This window comes from Sinohyriopsis cumingii, chromosome 8 (genome assembly GCF_028554795.1).
Source record: "Sinohyriopsis cumingii isolate HCF-2022 chromosome 8, ASM2855479v2, whole genome shotgun sequence".
Lineage (NCBI taxonomy): Eukaryota > Metazoa > Mollusca > Bivalvia > Unionida > Unionidae > Sinohyriopsis > Sinohyriopsis cumingii.
The window spans coordinates 126,748,366-126,766,462 of record NC_142968.1 but is presented as its reverse complement, the minus strand read 5'-3'; the positions used below and the strand labels follow the sequence as shown (position 1 = coordinate 126,766,462).

Below are 18,097 nucleotides of genomic sequence, written 5' to 3'. Positions count from 1 at the left end.
TATCATGCAAAACACCCAAGTCAATGAAGATGATAATGATTAATGGTTCAATAAAAATGTAAGTACTGCTAATTATAAGTCAAATTTGCTAACTGTATCAACTTTTTCTTATCATTCATCCATATATAAATTGATGTGGAGTACACTTTCATCAATATCCAATTGCTTTTTAGAAACCCAGATTTTTTGTTGTCCAGAATCAAAAACAACTGAATGTAAAAGAATCTGTGAATGTAGATTTTTGTTTTGAACCACCTCAGAACACACGTGTTTGCAATGGCTATTTTAAATCAACGTGCATGCACAGATTTGATAATTTCCTGTTCCAGTCAATAACATATTTTATGACATACGGATTTTGTATCCCCACTTTTGCGGATTTCAACACTAAATGTGTATTTGTGGGACGCAAAGGCAAATTTGGGCATTTTACGGTACTAATATGCAAAATGCGGGATGGTAGGCATGTCTGCTCATCCTTGGTGCATGGAACATGCACACACTTTTGGACAAAAGCAATGATGACAAACCTCTGAGGAGAACTGCCTGACTGGCAAGGAGCTAGCCAGATATAAAACTGATATTGCAGCCTTGAGTGAGAGTGAAACCCACCTCCTTGCAGGTGAGGGTAAACTTTGCGAAAGGGGTGCTGGCTACACCACCTTACGGTGCAGAAGAAGAAGTGAAGAGCACAGGAGGCTGGAGTAGGCTTTGCAGTGAAGACAGTATTTGCCAACAAGCTAGCTGGACTTCCAAATGGTCTGAATGACAGTTTGATGACCATGAAACTCCCACTGTCGAATGGAAGAAAGCATGTCAAGATCATCAGTGCCTATGCTCCAACTTGGCCAATCCAGATGAAACAAAGGACAAATTTTATGAAGAACTCCACTCTATCATAACCTCTACTCCCAAATCTGAAGCTCATCATCCTAGGTGACCTCACTGCAAGAGTCGGCTCTGAAAACATCTACTGGAAAGGGGTCACTGGCATCGTCTGCTGCTACAGCAATGGTCTTCTATTCCTTAAGACCTGTGCAGTGCATGAACTGCTCATCACCAACATGGTTTTCCGCTTCCCTACCCGCAACAGGACAACATGGATGCATCCTGGATCTAAGCACTGGCATCTCAGTGACTTTGTGATAGTTAGGAAGAGGAATAGGCAGGATGCACAGGTGACCAAGTCCATGTGTGGTGTAGAATGCTGGACTGACCACTGCCTAGTACTCTCCAAGCTAAACATCCATATCCAACCTAAAAGATGTGCACAAGGCAATAAGATTCCAAAATGGCTGAACATTGCCAAGCTGAAGAATTTGAACTCCAAAACAACCTTTGTCAGCACTATAAAAAACCATCTTCTCTGGACACCCAGAATGTGGAGGCAGCCTGGGCGACCCTTAGAGAGCTGGTCTACAACACCGCAAGAGAGATCTTAGGGCCTTCCCCAGAAAGCACAAGGATTCGTTTGATGAGAATTGCGATAACATCAGGCAGCTGTTGGATGAAAAACATCACAAAGCATACCTAAATGATCCAACGTCCACTTCAAAGAAAGATGCCTTCAATAACATCCATAGGACTGTGCAACGAAAACTCCAGCAGAAGCAGGACTTCAACTGTGTCCTGAACTGCCCAACACCCATCAATGATGAAGCCACTGATTGGCTGCCCCAAGTGCCAGTCAATGAATCACTGGATGACCCAACAACCATGTTAGAGACTCAAAAACCAAAACGTCTGATCTCTAGTAGCAAGGCTCCTGGCTCAAACTCAATCCCAGCAGAGATATACAAAGAAGGCGGTACAGCTCTGACTGAAAAGCTCCAGCATTTGTTTCATTTCATGTGGCAAAAGGAGACAATCCCAATGAAATTCAAGGATCCTACTATTATACACCTGTATAAGCACAAATGAAATCTTCAGGCTTGTGACAACTACCGAAGTATCTCTGTTCTCCATTGCAGGCAAAATACTCACCAGGATTCTCAACCGTGTCCCATAACACTTTGACCATGGACTCCTACCAGAAAGCCAGTGTGGATTCCAAAAGGAGTGTGGATTCCAAAATAAGCGTATAACTATCTACATGGTGTTTGCTTCTAGGCAGTTTTAACAATACTGACCTTTTCTCTACCCATGTCGACTAGATCAAGGTCTTTGACACTGTTAGCAGAGACGTAAGAGCATAGTTAAGTATGAATGTCCAAGGAAATTTATCATCATGGTGGAACAATGGTGAGACATAATATCCCTTTCCTGTCTCAAACAGAGTGAAGCAGGGCTGTGTACTGTTGCCAACACTTTTCAGTCTCATGTTCTCAGCCATGCTCACTGATGCCTTCAGAGATGGTGACGTAGGAATCAGCATCATATACCGAATTGATGGCAAATTGTTCAACCTCAGGAGGTTCCATGCAAAAATGAAGGTCACAAAAGACATCATCAGAGACTTTCTATTTGCTGATGACTGTGTCCTCAATGCTGGCTCTGAAGCTGACGTGCAATACAGCGGTTCTCTGCTGCTTGTACAAATTTCCGCCTTACGATCAAACAAAAAAGACTGAAATAATGCATCAGCCAGTCCTAGAAAAACCATATGCTGAGCCAAAAATCACAGTCAATGGCTACAAACTGAATGCAGTAAACAGGTTCACCCATCATGGCAGCACTCTGTCCCAGAATGTTGTAATAGATGACAAAGTTAATGCCAGGATTGCAAAGGTCAGCACAGCATTCAGCAGACTACACACCAAGGTCTGGACCAGAAGAGTCATTAATCTTCAGACAAAGTTGAATGTGTACAAAGTGATAGTACTCCATGTACTATTATACGAATGCAAAAACTCCTAAACATCAAGTGGCAAGAGTGGATCCTGGATAGTGAGGTCCATGCTCAAACAAGCCTTCCCAGTATCTACACAACCTTGATGCAGTCAAAGTTGTGATGGGCAGGTCATGTAGCTCGCATGCCAGACCATCAGCTTCGAAAAATACTCTTTTATGATGAGTTTGAACAAGGTAAAAACAACAAAGGTGGCCAGAGAAAACGATACAAGGACAATCTGAAGATGTCATTGAAGAACTCTGGCATTAGCTATGACACGTGGGAGCAGACTGCCCAGGATAGGGTCATGTGCTGCTCTTCCATCACTAAAGGTGCTGCAGCTTTCGAAGCCAACAGGATAGCCGCAGCAGTACAATGATTCAGGCCAGGAAATCCCAAGCCTGTAGCTCATAGTCAGCATTGATGGACCAGCAAGCAATGATGATGGCAATCACATACTTATTGTATAAGAAAAAATGTTTTCATTGATGATGGAGATTGAGGCAAAAACTATAAAAACACAGAAAGTAAAGTGATGTGAGAAAACTCCAAAATATGACTCAACAAATGAAAGGAAAAACGGAATTTGGCACATGGCAAGGCTCTGAGAAACACCTTGCTTACCTGAAAAAGCAGAAGTAGTAACTGACAACTGATCTGAATGGGTGCCAATCTCTTTAACCAAGAGAGATCACTCTAGTCTGACTTCTACCCTTACAAACAGACAAACTTTCAGAACTTCTGTTGCTCAGACATGACAAAAGACAAAGCAAACACCCTTTTCTTTAACTGGGAATGGCTGGATTTACAAAGTAATTGGTGTGCTCTTAAAGTATTATAATCAGGTAACATATATAAAATGCATGCTCACTCTGATTCGATGGCAACAAAAACTGAATTCCTTCACAGGTGTGTCGAGTTATTCTGAAGCACCTTGAACACCGTGAATGCTATGCTTAGAAAATGAAATGTTTATTAGTAATTCCTTCACTCTCAATTATGTATACCCTACCTCGCAGAACACTCTGTATTCATTCCTGAGTCATTAACAAAGCTGAGGATCATCTTTTGTTTCTGTTCCTGACTGAGAACAGTCTGGATCTCAAAAGAGGTGGTTGCTGGAGAAGCCTCTTGCACTGGACTTGAATTGGGGGTAGGTGCAGGATGTTTGAATGATTTCTGGAAAACAGCACTGGGTATTAAATTACAAATCTATATTTGTCAAAGAAGCCAGAGTTAAAAATATAATGGCCAATTAAAAGAATAGAACAGAATTCATATTAATTACAAATTAATTAGGAAGGGAAAGTTATATATTGTGAAGGAAAATGAAGGTCATTTTCAAATGCTACCCACACATAGATGTAAAATTGTATAAAGGGAATCTACACATATTAGATCTATCAATCAGGTTTGTCTTTTCTCATGCAAAGTTGGATGTTCAGGACGAGATATAATTTTTCAATATACATAAACTGACAAGGGGTCAGATAATACCTTGCCTGCTAATTCTAGTGCAAATCAAACTATATGTGCGAGCAATGCTTTTATCAATTATCCCTTAAAGCACTCTAATAATTTTCTAACAAAATGTACCAACTGCCCCAGAACAACTATTTATCAGTAATGGAGGACTGGATCAAGCTTCTAAAACCATACACATCTATAGACCAACACAAATCATATCCCAGGGTCTGAATTCTTCATTTAATACTGTATTGATCAAGTTGTGTAACAATATGAATGCATGCATGCACACTCATACATGCATAGATAGGTGGGATGACATAATTCTGACCTTTCCCTTCGAATGTTTAAGAATACTATATCATAATGGAGAAAAGAGATAATTTTCTAACAAAATGTACCAACTGTCCCAGAACAACTATTTTAAAGTCATCACCAATCCCCATATGAGCAACCTATGTTGTTAACCTGACATTCAGGTTAACAAAGTCGATCCAGTTTTGTGTTGATAGAAATGAACCAAGCTACATATTTAAATGGATTTCAATGAGAAATAACATGAAAAAATACATGTGCATGTTTGGAATCTTACCTGCGCCTGTTCAGGAGAGGCATTGATGATTGTCAACATGTCATTAGTTATTACCATTCTGAAAAATACATTAATACAATCAATATAAAATACACGTCATTAGTTATTATCATTCTAAAAACTAAATTAGAAAGATCAATCTGCAATACATATGTAAACATGCAGTAATTGTTGAAATACATGAAAGATCATGCTGATTATGATATATCGTTCAGTTCACTGAAGATCAAGTCAAAAACAATCTTAGAGGTCTTTGTCTTTAGTTATGAAATTCCAACTTGTTTTGCTTTGGTTTAATGAAGTCAAGGGAAGAGTTAATTTTCCAACAATCTTACAAGGACCTTAATGCAAGCATCAACCATATCAAGTGGTACATTGGAGAAATCCTTGTTTGTAAATTTTTTGGTGTGTGTGTGTGTGTGTGTGTGTGTGTGTGTCCACCCATCCAATAACATACCCTTGTCCATAGGGCACTGTGAGAAAGGACCTAGTGAACCATCGGATTGGTGGTCTGTGACCTCTACTCTCAGCTGCAAGCAAAGTTAAATGTTGTAGAGTGACACGTCATTAATTCCCTAATAAATACTAATAAGGACTAGCTAAACAATCATCAAGTCACATTTTATTAACTTTACTAAAATTGCAATAAGCTTCTTTATGTAAAAAATGCTGAATGTCCACCATCAATAATACAGCTTTAACATGTAGTGCTAGCTTTTGGTCTGTTCAACAACAATTGCAAGTGTGATTTTTTTCATTTGTAATGAAAGTAATGCAAAGTTTGCTGTCCATGCCTTGAATAATATCAAAATTTTGACTGTCTTCATTCAGGCTCTGGAAGGAAGATAAATTTTTTTGTGCATTGTTTCAAATGGTAACATGAACATATTACAAAATTAAAAATTGTTACTTGCAAAAGGAACCCCAATACCACTTTGGTTGATGTGTGAACCAAGTTTGAATGAAATATCTTGAATGGGTTGAAAGTCAAGCTCCAGAAGACAAACTGAAACATGAACAATACAACTGAACTACACCTACAAATATGAGAGACAGATAGAGAAAGAAAGCAACAGAGAGATGATGTGCAGTGAGCTTACAATCATCCAAGTTCTTGTCAATGTTTAGACCCAAACCAAATATAGTTGAAGTCCAATCCATACCAAGAGCAAGACTTGAGACATACAGTACTTATATCACAGCCTGGCAAACAAGTCTTGAGACATACAGTACTTATAGTCACAGCCTGGCAAGCAAGACTTGAGACATACAGTACTTACAGTCACAGCCTGGCAAACAAGTCTTGAGACATACAGTACTTACAGTCACAGCCTGGCAAGCAAGACTTGAGACATACAGTATTTATAGTCACAGCCTGGCAAACAAGTCTTGAGACATACAGTACTTACAGTCACAGCCTGGCAAGCAAGACTTGAGACATACAGTACTTATAGTCACAGCCTGGCAAACAAGACTTGAGACATACAGTACTTACAGTCACAGCCTGGCAAACAAGACTTGAGACATACAGTACTTATAGTTACAGCCTAACAAACAAGACTTGAGACATACAGTACTTACAGTCACAGCCTGGGAACATTATAAATATTCAAACTGGAAATTTCTTACTTGTGAAAGAAACCCCAGTCCCATATGGTTGAGATGTATACCAAATCTCTCATATGGTTCACAAGTTATGCTAAAGAAAAAGAACTGTTCCTTCTGAACTATTATTTTCAATCAGTATACAACTTGTGCCACAGAAACAGAAATGTTCCCTTTTAACCAAATTTTGTCAAACAAAATATCAGCTGGGCTACACAATGAATTATTCTATGGAAACAGAACTGTTCCCTATGGACCATTATTCTCAAACATTACACTAGTTCTGTCACCCAAGATGTATGCTATAGAAATAGAACTGTTCCCTATGGACCATTATTCTCAAACATTACACTAGTTGTGTCACCCAAGATATATGCTATAGAAACAGAACTGTTCCCTATGGAACATTATTCACAAACATTACACTAGTTGTGTCACCCAAGATATATGCTATAGAAACAGAACTGTTCTCTATGGACCATTATTCTCAAACATTACACTAGTTGTGTCACCCAAGATATATGCTATAGAAACAGAACTGTTCTCTATGGACCATTATTCTCAAACATTACACTAGTTGTGTCACCCAAGATGTATGCTATAGAAACAGAACTGTTCCCTATGGACCATTATTCTCAAACATTACACTAGTTGTGTCACCCAAGATATATGCTATAGAAACAGAACTGTTCCCTATGGACCATTATTCTCAAACATTACACTAGTTGTGTCACCCAAGATATATGCTATAGAAACAGAACTGTTCTCTATGGAACATTATTCTCAAACATTACACTAGTTGTGTCACCCAAGATATATGCTATAGAAACAGAACTGTTCCCTATGGAACATTATTCACAAACATTACACTAGTTGTGTCACCCAAGATATATCCTACAGAAACATAACTATTCCATCTGGACAAGGATTCTCAATCAAAATATTACTTTTGCTAAAAATGTCACCAATGCACACAAAAAAATACAAAATGGAAATTCTAAATAACAGAAGGCACATTTACACATATGGCTGGCACAAGTACCGAGTTTGGTTGAATGGAAATGTTAACTGAGAAACAGACAATGCAATTACTATATACCCCTGTACTGGAGGGAAAATAAACAACTCGATTCTCACCAATACTTACCTTCTTTAAACACACCACAAACTGTAAAACTCAGTAAAGATGGCTGAAAAGAGTAAAATTAATAACTTTAGAGCAATTAAAGAGCATCACGATATATAACTGAAGCATAGAATAAAGGATATATTTTTTGTACTGACTTGTACAGGGCTGAGTAACTTTTTTTTTATCCAGTTATCCATGACAACTGACTTTACACAATAATGCGAGCTCATTGTCAAAACATTGATGCAAAATTAGATCTTGATCTCAAGGGCAAATGACTTAACAACAATGAATCAGAATGAATTGTTTAGCATCCTAAGTATGAAAATAAGAGGCCCAAGTGGAACTGAGATCACTCTCCTGGTTGGTATCTGACTAATAGACATAAAGAAGAGCAGCTGTCCAGAAAATCTGTCAGTAACATGTTTTCTGTTTTTATTTCTCCATTGCTGTTTACTGCATGTATTATGTATTGTTTCAAGGCAACATTAGGAATCTGTATCATCTTCCATACTTGACTGCACATCATTTCTCAAATACTGAGAAGCCCCTATGCCTGGACACATGACAAAGTTAGTTAAATTTTGCTCAGTATTTATTCATGTGAATGTTCAACTTCCAGAAACAGCAGCCATATCTGACAATGGAACATCATCAGTTTTCTTTATAAATCTGAGTGGCATTTGTGCCAGGACACTTTCTGTCAAATTTGGTCAAACTGTGTTTAGCAGTTTTTTATAATAAGTATTTTTTCTTCTAATTTTAGAAATGGTGGCCAAGATGCTTTCTCTGGTCAAATGTTTTTCTGCAAATTTTGCAAAAAGTTGACTAACGTTTTCTTGTTTTGATAACAGACATCATATTTGATGGCAGATTGGCATCATTTCAACAGATTTTAAAAGGGTCTTCATGCCAATGATGCTTTATAACAAGTATGTTCAAATTCTATTTATCTGTTTTAGCAAAGTCAATTTTAAGGTTTTTCTATTTTTAGTAACAGCAACCTTATTTATGTTGTATCAACATTAACTAAATATAATATCTGGTCAAAATTCATTTCAAGTAAAAGTCAAGTGTTCATGTGGTCAGTTAAGAACATAAATACAAAGATCAAGTAGGTCTAGTTGCTTCACAAAAGAACAGAACTCTGGTTGAACCAGTTTGATTTGCACCATTTCCTTCAGAATCAATTACAAATATCAAGAATTATTTTAGAAAAAACCCAATGTCTGTGCCACTAGGGTTGCATTGATAACAAATTCAAGTGCTTGATGTTGCAGATCTGACTCAGACTCAATAATCACTACTATCTCTATGTCTGAGAACATGCTATCCATCCTTCCTTCCTTCACACATTTTCCAACATTTTAATGCAAAATATAAGTATACTTTCCACTCAAACGAAACACATTTTACTCATATTTAGTATATGCAGACTAAACAGTGAACATAAATTAGATAGAATGCAACAGCACATCAGCTGCAGCTGACCAATCAGAATGCAACATTCTATTAAGTACACTGCATCAGAGCTAGTCAGTATGACCATGTTGGTGGGTCAGATAAAAGTAGGAAAACAAGCTGGCATTAGAAGATGATACAAATTACACATACTGTTGGGGTCATTGTAATTGAATATTTGTGCTAAACATCAGTACCACTAACTGTAGCTTGTGAGAGAAGTTAAATTAAAGCACAGGTCATATAAAATCATTCACCCCTGTATTTCCAAAATAGTACTTACACAGAACACATATGTACATGATTAACAAGAATGATTATGAACCCATGTGCATGCCATAAGGAAAATTTAACTTAAGCAAAAACAAAATTATTAAGTAACATGTATCTGACCCATACTCCACTAAATGAGTACTTGTAAAACTTAAATTTCATCATTAATATAGGAGGATTTGGAATGAAAGGATTTACAAGCTGTCCACCATGGTGTCATGTTGAGTGTGTGTCTGTGTGATTGGGATTATTAACATAGCTTTAACAATTTTTCAGTCCTATCAACACGATGTCTGCAGTGTGGCAGTTTATAGTGATGTCTAGCACTGAGGCATCATGCCGCAGACATGTAGCATCATGTCCCACCCAGTCACATTATCCCGACACCAGGCTGACCAGTCCTAACACTAACCACTTAATGCTGAGCACCAAGCGAGGCAGCTGTTAGTACCATTTTTATAAGTGTTTGGTAAGACTCGGCCGGGGTTCGAACCCAGGACGTCCCACACCTGAGGCGGATGCTCTAACCACTAGGCCTCAGGAGCAGTAGTGCAATGTTGAAGGTCTGATGATTTTCATTCAGGACCAGCTGCATACCACCATATTGTTTTCCTGAAAATCCAAGTCTTTTCAGAAGTAGCCATATCAAAGTCTTTCAGGATGGCTGTCAAGGAAGAAATATTGGAGCTTGATTAGTGTGTTTGTTGTGGAAAACTCCATGTTAATATCACCATAACCTGAACAGCACCATTTTCACCTAGAACCAAGCACAGTATAATGTAAAAAGTCTTTAATGAAAATCTACTGTCTATATGAATCATTTGTTCAGGACAAATAGTTTTAAAAAACCTGAATGGCTACATGAAATCATCAGTCCATGACAAGTAGCCATTACAAAATTACACATGTGAAGTCTTTCAGTTGCCAGCTATTGTCATGACTATTCATTCAGGAAAATAGTAATAAGACTTTAAACATAGTTGCCAGTGGTCATATTAGAGGTCTAATTCCCCTATTTTCATTTTGGATCAAGAACATGGTTTTTTTTAATTCTTAACAAAGCTTTAACAATTTTTCAGTCATATCACCATAATGTCTGCAGTGTGGCAGCTAATAGTGATGTCTAGCACTGGGTCATCATGCCGCAGACTTGTAGCATAATGTCCAACCCAGTCACATCATCCTAACACTAGGCCGACCATCCTAACACTAACCTCAATGCTGAGCGCCAAACATGGCAGAGGCAAGTACCATTTTTATAAGTCTTTGGTATGATTCTGCTGGGGTTAACCTGTGACCTGCCTTATCCGGGGTGGATGGTCTAATCACTAGCCCACTGGAGTGGTCCTGGGTCAACAAAATATCACAACAAATCTTTAAGTGAAAACCCCATGTTGATATGATCAATCTAGTCAGGGAACTAGTCATATTAGATATCAGATTGTCACCATTTTCGCTTAGGGCCAACTAGACATAGTAAGAAATCTTAGTGAAAACCTCAAGTCATTAGGGCCATCCATGATCAAAAACTAATCATAAGATATTTAAGATTCTAGTTATGTTGTAAGTCATACCAGCACTATTTTTTGGGACCAATTAAACATCATGAGAATTCTTTCATGAAAACCATGATTATCCATTCAGGAGGAGTAGTGATAACAAGATTTTCATGATGGCCACCAAACTAACCATATTCGATGTTATGAGACATAGTTTTCATTCAGGGCCAACCTGACCTCCGGAAGAAAATACTTGCCAAGTTTCATGATGTTCCTCGAAGGAGTTTAAGAGAAGTGACAAACAACTGCCATGGGATGCCATACACAGTTCCATCACACAGGATCTTCTGGTTGTTTGATCATTAGAGCTAAACGTTGAATGAGTATAGGTAAGTATTTTTAATTAAAACTAAAGATCCAAACTAAAATTTTCAACATAAAACAGACTTACTGAGACATGACCAACATCCACTATAAAAGAATTGGGATCATGTGTTGTTTTTGGCAACAGGCACAGCTGGGATATTACAGGTAGGCGTCCATATTTCAATAGCTTGTTTTTCTGACCTGTTCAAGAGAAATAGCTTTGCATGTTACAGGAAATTTTCACAGCATTTCTATTTACATCTGTCCATAACCTTCCACCATGTCCCTAAATTTGTCTGAGAGTGGCTGATAATTGTTATTGTTCTACATATCATTCATATGTCTTTTCTTTGACTTTTGTCATGCTAATCTATAGATATTGGACCACCATCACTATAACCATTTACCGATAGTCTTAATTTCATTCGTATGTAGCCCCTGTAGGTATTCTAAACTGTTAATCAACACAAAAATAGATTTAAAGATGCGAAAATTGGTTACTCATGTGTCTGGACAATAACAATTCACAAGTCACAATGAACTTATGATAGCATAAAATCCAAGAGTCATCTGTATGTCAAACAAAACAACACATCCTAAGCTTCTACTCAGATCACATAATGCCAATTAAAATAAAAGATTAAGACCATGCTGAGGAATGTTCAAACCCTTAGATTGCCTACCATTGGTAGAATTTTTTGTTTGATATTGACATAGCTATTACACTGCAGATGGAGAATTCCCTATTCTGTAAATAGCTATGTAGCAGATGCCTCAAGAAGAATTCATATACTTAAACAGGCTCTAAAACTGATAGAAAATATCTTTAGAAAAACAAAATAACAATAAAAAGTAAATAAAGTTATAAAAGATTGCACTTGTAAGAGTTTAATGTTGTTTGTTCCAAGTTTATCGTGGTACAAGTTGTCAGTTGCTGACCAACACAGCTTACATAATGCCCTTTGGGCATTATTTACTGTGTGTGATTAGCAAACGACAGTTTATACCAAGATAAACTCAGGAAAAAAACAACTTTAAACTCTTAATTATACGCTCAAACCAGTGTTTAATAGTCCTATATTGGCACTAGTAAGGCATGCTTGACTCTGGAAATAACTAGTCTTTAAGTCCTCGTGACCTTGATCTTTTAGTCAAGGTATGTGGTCTTTAAACTTACAGTGCAACCATGACCTTGACCTAAGACCCCAAATTCTAAAAGTTTATTAACTAGAGTGCAAGTCATTCACAAATGTGATCAATGATCTTATACTGGAATAAGCATTACTGTGCAAAATCCCATTCTGATTTGAGTCACAACAGCCTTGAACTTGGACCTTTTGATTCCAAAATTAATGGACCTACTCCTTAAGTCCATACAATTGACAAAGACTGGTGAAGGTATGTGGCTGTGAAAATGAGGTATTATCCAAAACATTTTTCTTCTTCCAGTCAGTGACCTTCACCTTTGGCCTTTCAAACCCAAAATCAATAGGTTTATTTCTAACCCAAAATGCAAGCCATCCACAAACCTTGGTAAAGGTACATGATCAGGAGCTGAAATTTGTGTGCAGAAACCATTTTTCTGCCAAAGAAACCTTGATCATTGATTTACTCCAAGTGTAAGCCACTAGCAATGTGTGGTCCAGGTCAGCGATGTAGAACTCATGCTTTTTGCGCAGAAACTATTTTTCTTCTTTCAGTCCCATTGATTTTTATCTGACCCCAACTTTTACCAATATGCAAGCAAGCAATCTATGTTTGGTCAAGGTCTGTCATGTAAAAGCAATCTTACAATCTTACTGTGTTGAAACAATTTTTCTTCTTTCAGTCACAATGACCTCGATCTTCTGACCTTTTATCGTAAACTCAAGAGGCTTTTTGTTTACTCCAAATGGAAGCTATTAACATAAGCAATGGTAGATTGTGGAAAACTATGCAGAAAAAAGAGAACAGATGGATGGACAGACATCATAGCATGTTATGGCAGGTGTATAAAATACACAGAATGGTACTACACAGATACACATGAAAATTAGATAAAAAAATCAATTAAAGACAATACTGCACCATATGCACAATTTAACAAAGAGTATCAACAACAAGAAAAGTCAACTTAAAATCTTAATCATCTAATCGTGCTCCTACTTACTTGAATCTTGTTTATTCAATCGTATAAGATTTCTGTTCTCCTCTGTGTACATCTTCAATGAAGGCTGCCTGTAGATATAAGTACGATAAGAAACAATCTTATCCCAAATCTACCTCAAAACGTAAAGGAGATGCTGCCCACATGGATGGGTTGTATCACATAATCCATTCACACTCATAAAAATGGATATTTACATTAGTCAATGAGTCACGTATACATGCTGCCATGGTTCCCAGCCCCAACCTCATGTAAAGATTCCTTTGTATAATACTTATGCCAGCACCCTATGATATATCTTTGTTACCCAAGGGTTGTTACACTGACCGCTGGCATATGAAGCTAGCTGAAATAGTGTTTTCTACAAGAGAACTCTTGCTGTAGAAAACGTTGCTGCCAATAGCAAGCAACTGTGACAGATAGTAAGAGAGCTCATTACAGTGCTTATCTTCCACATGGTTATCCTTTCTGCAGCAGGAAAGTGACCTTATATGATGGGTGCCTTTCTATAGCGGAATCATAAAAATGTTAGTAAGTAATATATAAAGTAGGAAAGGCATAACTAATTTTTAATTATTTTATATTTTCATTTAAAAATTAGGGTTATGTTATGGATGCAGTGTGACCAAACATTTATTACTGTTAATCAAAATAATAATAAATAATCATAAATCCTGGTGCAAATCACTTTGTCAATAAAACCAGGGTACAAACATTTGGAAGTAACTCCAGACATTCAATTTTCCCTACTGCTGCAGAATGTATAACCAACAATCATTTTACTCTTTCTAACATCAAATTCTCATCTGTGATCAAATGATTCTCCCTCTTTGTTTAGTTGAACTGCTTTTACTTTACCTTGTAAAATGAAAATGTCAGAATGAAATTAAGCACTTTTTGCACCAACTTATTACTTCACTGGCAGATTTTCAATTTGTAGTTTTAAAAAAAAATGCTCATTATTTATAAAGTGTTATTTTCATGTAAACAACTAGTTTTAGTGTGGTACTTTTGCAAATAAATTTCATAATCTCTGATAAGTCATGACAACATACTATTTTATTTAATGGTGATCAGATGTCACACTGACTTAACTAAGCGATACCTTGCTTCCCAGCTTGTCATCTTGATAATGCCTGGTGGTAGTAATAGCATGTAATTATCAAAGTGAAAAAACCTAACATCTAAGTGGTAATGGTAATTGGATTACTGTATATATATAGAGAGAGAGAGCTATCAGCTCTCCATACTCACAATTAATGAAAAGAGGAATAAAAATTAGTGAATTTTGAACAAAATTAGTGAAAATTAAACCACGACCAGAGCTCCATCCACTTTGATGGTCAGTACTGCATTATATGAAAGTTCCAAAATAAAACTAAAATACATTACTGACACTAACTATATGTTCAAATTTATTTGCAGTCAAAAAATTTAATATAATCTTCACGCCATTTGTCATGATATGATGCTGTGGCAGACTTTAACTTCCTGAATTGGGCTCTGGTAAATTTGTTTTCAAAACTGTTCACAGGCTGTTTGCCTTGTGGTTGATCTGGGAAATTTTCAGCAACCAAGGAGGCCCTAAGAATGTCTTTTTTTCCCTCATGATAGAAAATACTCTTTCACTGTCAATGTTGCTGATCTCAAACAGAGAAAGGAAGGTTATGTTCAACTAGAAAACTCACAAACAATGCTTCAACACTGGTAGCTTTTGTAGCTTGAGGACACAAGTAGGTGGCTTCAAGTATTCCAGAACTGAAATCTGCTGGGTGCTCTCGTTTTTCCAATATATATATATGTGTGCTTTTTGCTAGAGTATGCTTTTTCACATTGTCTCTGCCACATGCCCACAGGGTCTTATATAGCTGATTACAATTTACCTGTCATACATGTACTATATAATAATATTATTTAGTACATGTATAACAGGTAAATTGTAAGCAATTATGCACATTCCCAATTCTAAAATTTGTGAAGCAATGTGTGCAAAAAAGCATAACGTACAGGTCTGCCATTGCATAAAAAAATCAGCAGAACAAATAACACTGATTCTAATCTGCAGGTGCATTTGGCAATGGCAGATCTGGAATTTTGTTTGTTTGCAGTTTGAATCTACTTATAAGCAAGTACAGATGGTACTACCTTTTTGGATGATTTAAAGTTAGATACTTTATCAACATGTTGGAACAAATGTCAATATATTCAGAAATTAATAAATATTTTAAAGATTTCAATCTGCAAAACCTATTATGTGGCCATTCAAAATAGGTATATCTGACAGTTATTTAAAAAATATATATAGTGGCTGCTTTAGGTGAGTAGCCATCCTAGAAAGCTACTTTTGAACACAAATTCATTGGTAACATGGGATTCTGGGCATGGAAAGTGGGTGGCTGCTAGTAGGGGGAAGGGGTGGGCACCGCTGACTTAAGATTTTATTTTCGTTAACTCACTGTGACTGCTAAATACCTAAACTTTCTCACTTGCTAAGAATTCATCCTATATATTTCTGGACAATTTTATTTCTGGACGTCTTAGAGCAGTCATCCACCCGGGCCTCACAAATCCATTTACAGGTCAAAGAAATTATGCTGGAATGCAAGTTTACAACTCCTGTCATAACTACCTGCTATTACATATACAGAAAAAATAGAAGCTATCAATCATATTTCCTTATGACTCATCACTTAAAAACTCTTTTACCATAATTGTTCTAAAATCACTGATAAAACAACCTTGAATCAAGTTTTCAATACATATACTTGTTGGTAAACATTGAATATAGCTAACTACAATGTAGATCTTTTTCAATGCATTGCTCAAACAGAATAACCTGCTGACTAGAACTTTGTTTAGAATAGTTATTATGGTCTAGATCTCTACGGATACCATATATACTTGCTTATCAGTCAACACATCATTAAATGCCCTGGAAAATCAGGGTCTATGTTGTTGGTTCTACTAACTAATCCTATAAAAATGAAGACAGGGTAGATACAGTGGTGTACATATCTCATTTATGCTTGGTACTTGGGATGTAATGTGCATGCAAAGAAATATTGTTGTAGGGGATAGAACTGGCCCTAACAAAATACAAAGCAATACTATCTTGGGGGCATGTAAAAGGCCCTAACACAGTACAAAGCAATAATATTTTTTGGGATGATTTAGGCCCTAAAAGAATGCAAAGCAATACTAATTTTGGGAATGGAACAGTCGCTAAAAGAAGACAAAGCAATTCTATTTTTGCAGATGGAATAGACACAAACAAAATGCGAAGACATACAATCCTGGGAATGGAACAGGCCCTAATATTAAAATTAAAGATTAAACCATCAGGTCGCTCTGGCTGATCTATACATATCAATGTTCCGATTCATGGGAAAATATACATACCTGATTTCTGTTGCTCCATTGTAACAAGCAGACAAGGAGAACATCGCCTTGAAAAATTAGAAAGCAATCATAACAAACCCTGACCCTGATTCTGAGCCTTAGGATCTCCACACCCTACAATAACAAGCTACATCACAATTACCATATTTACTCACCTACAAGTCGAGTTCAAATGCAAACAACACTGACCCTGATCTCCTGTCACATAATAAGCCAGTAGATCAGGGTCTATATTTTTCATTCTATTGATTACTCATAACAGACTTCATAGACCCAGATCTGCCATTGCATTATGCATTGGTAGAGCTGAGTCTGTGCATTGCAGTTGGACTTGAAAGTGAGTATATACAGTATTCAAAGTTACATCTCATTTACATTTCAAATGATTCATCTCATAGAAAAATTATTGGTTGAAATTTATTATATATGAGTGATAAATATCTGGGTTATGTTGATCTTACATTCAATATGGCAGTCATGGACTTCTAATTACAAGGAAACTTGATCATATACAATAACAACTAGGATTTTCGATAACAATTACAAGACAAAATTAACAATCATTATTGATTGTGAAATCATGTGATCATAATATTTAAAAAAGTATTGAAGTATTATCATGGGCAACCCTAATGTCCTACAATCAGACCAATTAGATTTCTGTAGAACATACTACTTTGATATATATTTATAATATATATAAATATTCAACAAACAAAATGGACTTGAATTGCACTATCTGACCTGTTCATGGTAGGCATTTAGGAGGCCTTGCCTGTTGTCCAAATCATACACTGTGAAGTAATCTTTCACAAACTTCACTAGGAGTGCCTGCACCTCTGTGCTTCCAGCAAAGAAGCTACCCTAAAATTCAAACAAAGTCATGAAATGAATCTCCAAATGACTGCATCAAGAAAGCCATCTGGTCCTAACACCACTCAACCATTAAAAAAAATGCCTAATAGCAAATTCGAAAGTACTTGGCAAAATAATATGGGTCAATGAACACTGTCTGCAGAAATTTCTTCATGATGACTGAAAACAACTTTTTCAAGGCTTTTCTATTTTAAGTTTATATCATCATCCTTATTTAATGGTAAATCAGTTCACAGTGAAAATGAGGCCAAAGATGCCCAAATGGTCTACTGCAGTTGCTTTTACATATCTCTCACACATCTCACTTCTGTCCACATGAGTTCAGGTCTTGACTTGACCAAGATGGGCACACCAGTAGCTCCTCGTGCATTTTCCCCGGATCATACCGGGTTCTTCATCCATCAGTGATACTGGCAACCTTGTATAGCCTACCATGTACTAAAAGATGGCATTA

At 36.8% G+C, this 18,097-nt stretch overlaps 1 protein-coding gene across 1 annotated transcript in view; it reads right to left on the bottom strand.

Moving 5' to 3' along the window:
• Positions 1-18,097, bottom strand: part of LOC149794603 (nuclear RNA export factor 1-like) — a 105,001-nt gene that overhangs the window by 7,429 nt on the left and 79,475 nt on the right. Inside the window, exons 15-22 of the mRNA XM_089968890.1 lie at positions 17,512-17,631; positions 16,768-16,814; positions 13,372-13,439; positions 11,308-11,423; positions 7,642-7,684; positions 5,347-5,419; positions 4,890-4,947; positions 3,843-4,009 (exon numbers count right to left, since the gene is read on the bottom strand). Of these exons, the coding sequence (XP_089825016.1) occupies positions 3,843-4,009; positions 4,890-4,947; positions 5,347-5,419; positions 7,642-7,684; positions 11,308-11,423; positions 13,372-13,439; positions 16,768-16,814; positions 17,512-17,631 (692 nt within the window). The remainder of the gene's footprint in view (positions 1-3,842; positions 4,010-4,889; positions 4,948-5,346; positions 5,420-7,641; positions 7,685-11,307; positions 11,424-13,371; positions 13,440-16,767; positions 16,815-17,511; positions 17,632-18,097) is intronic.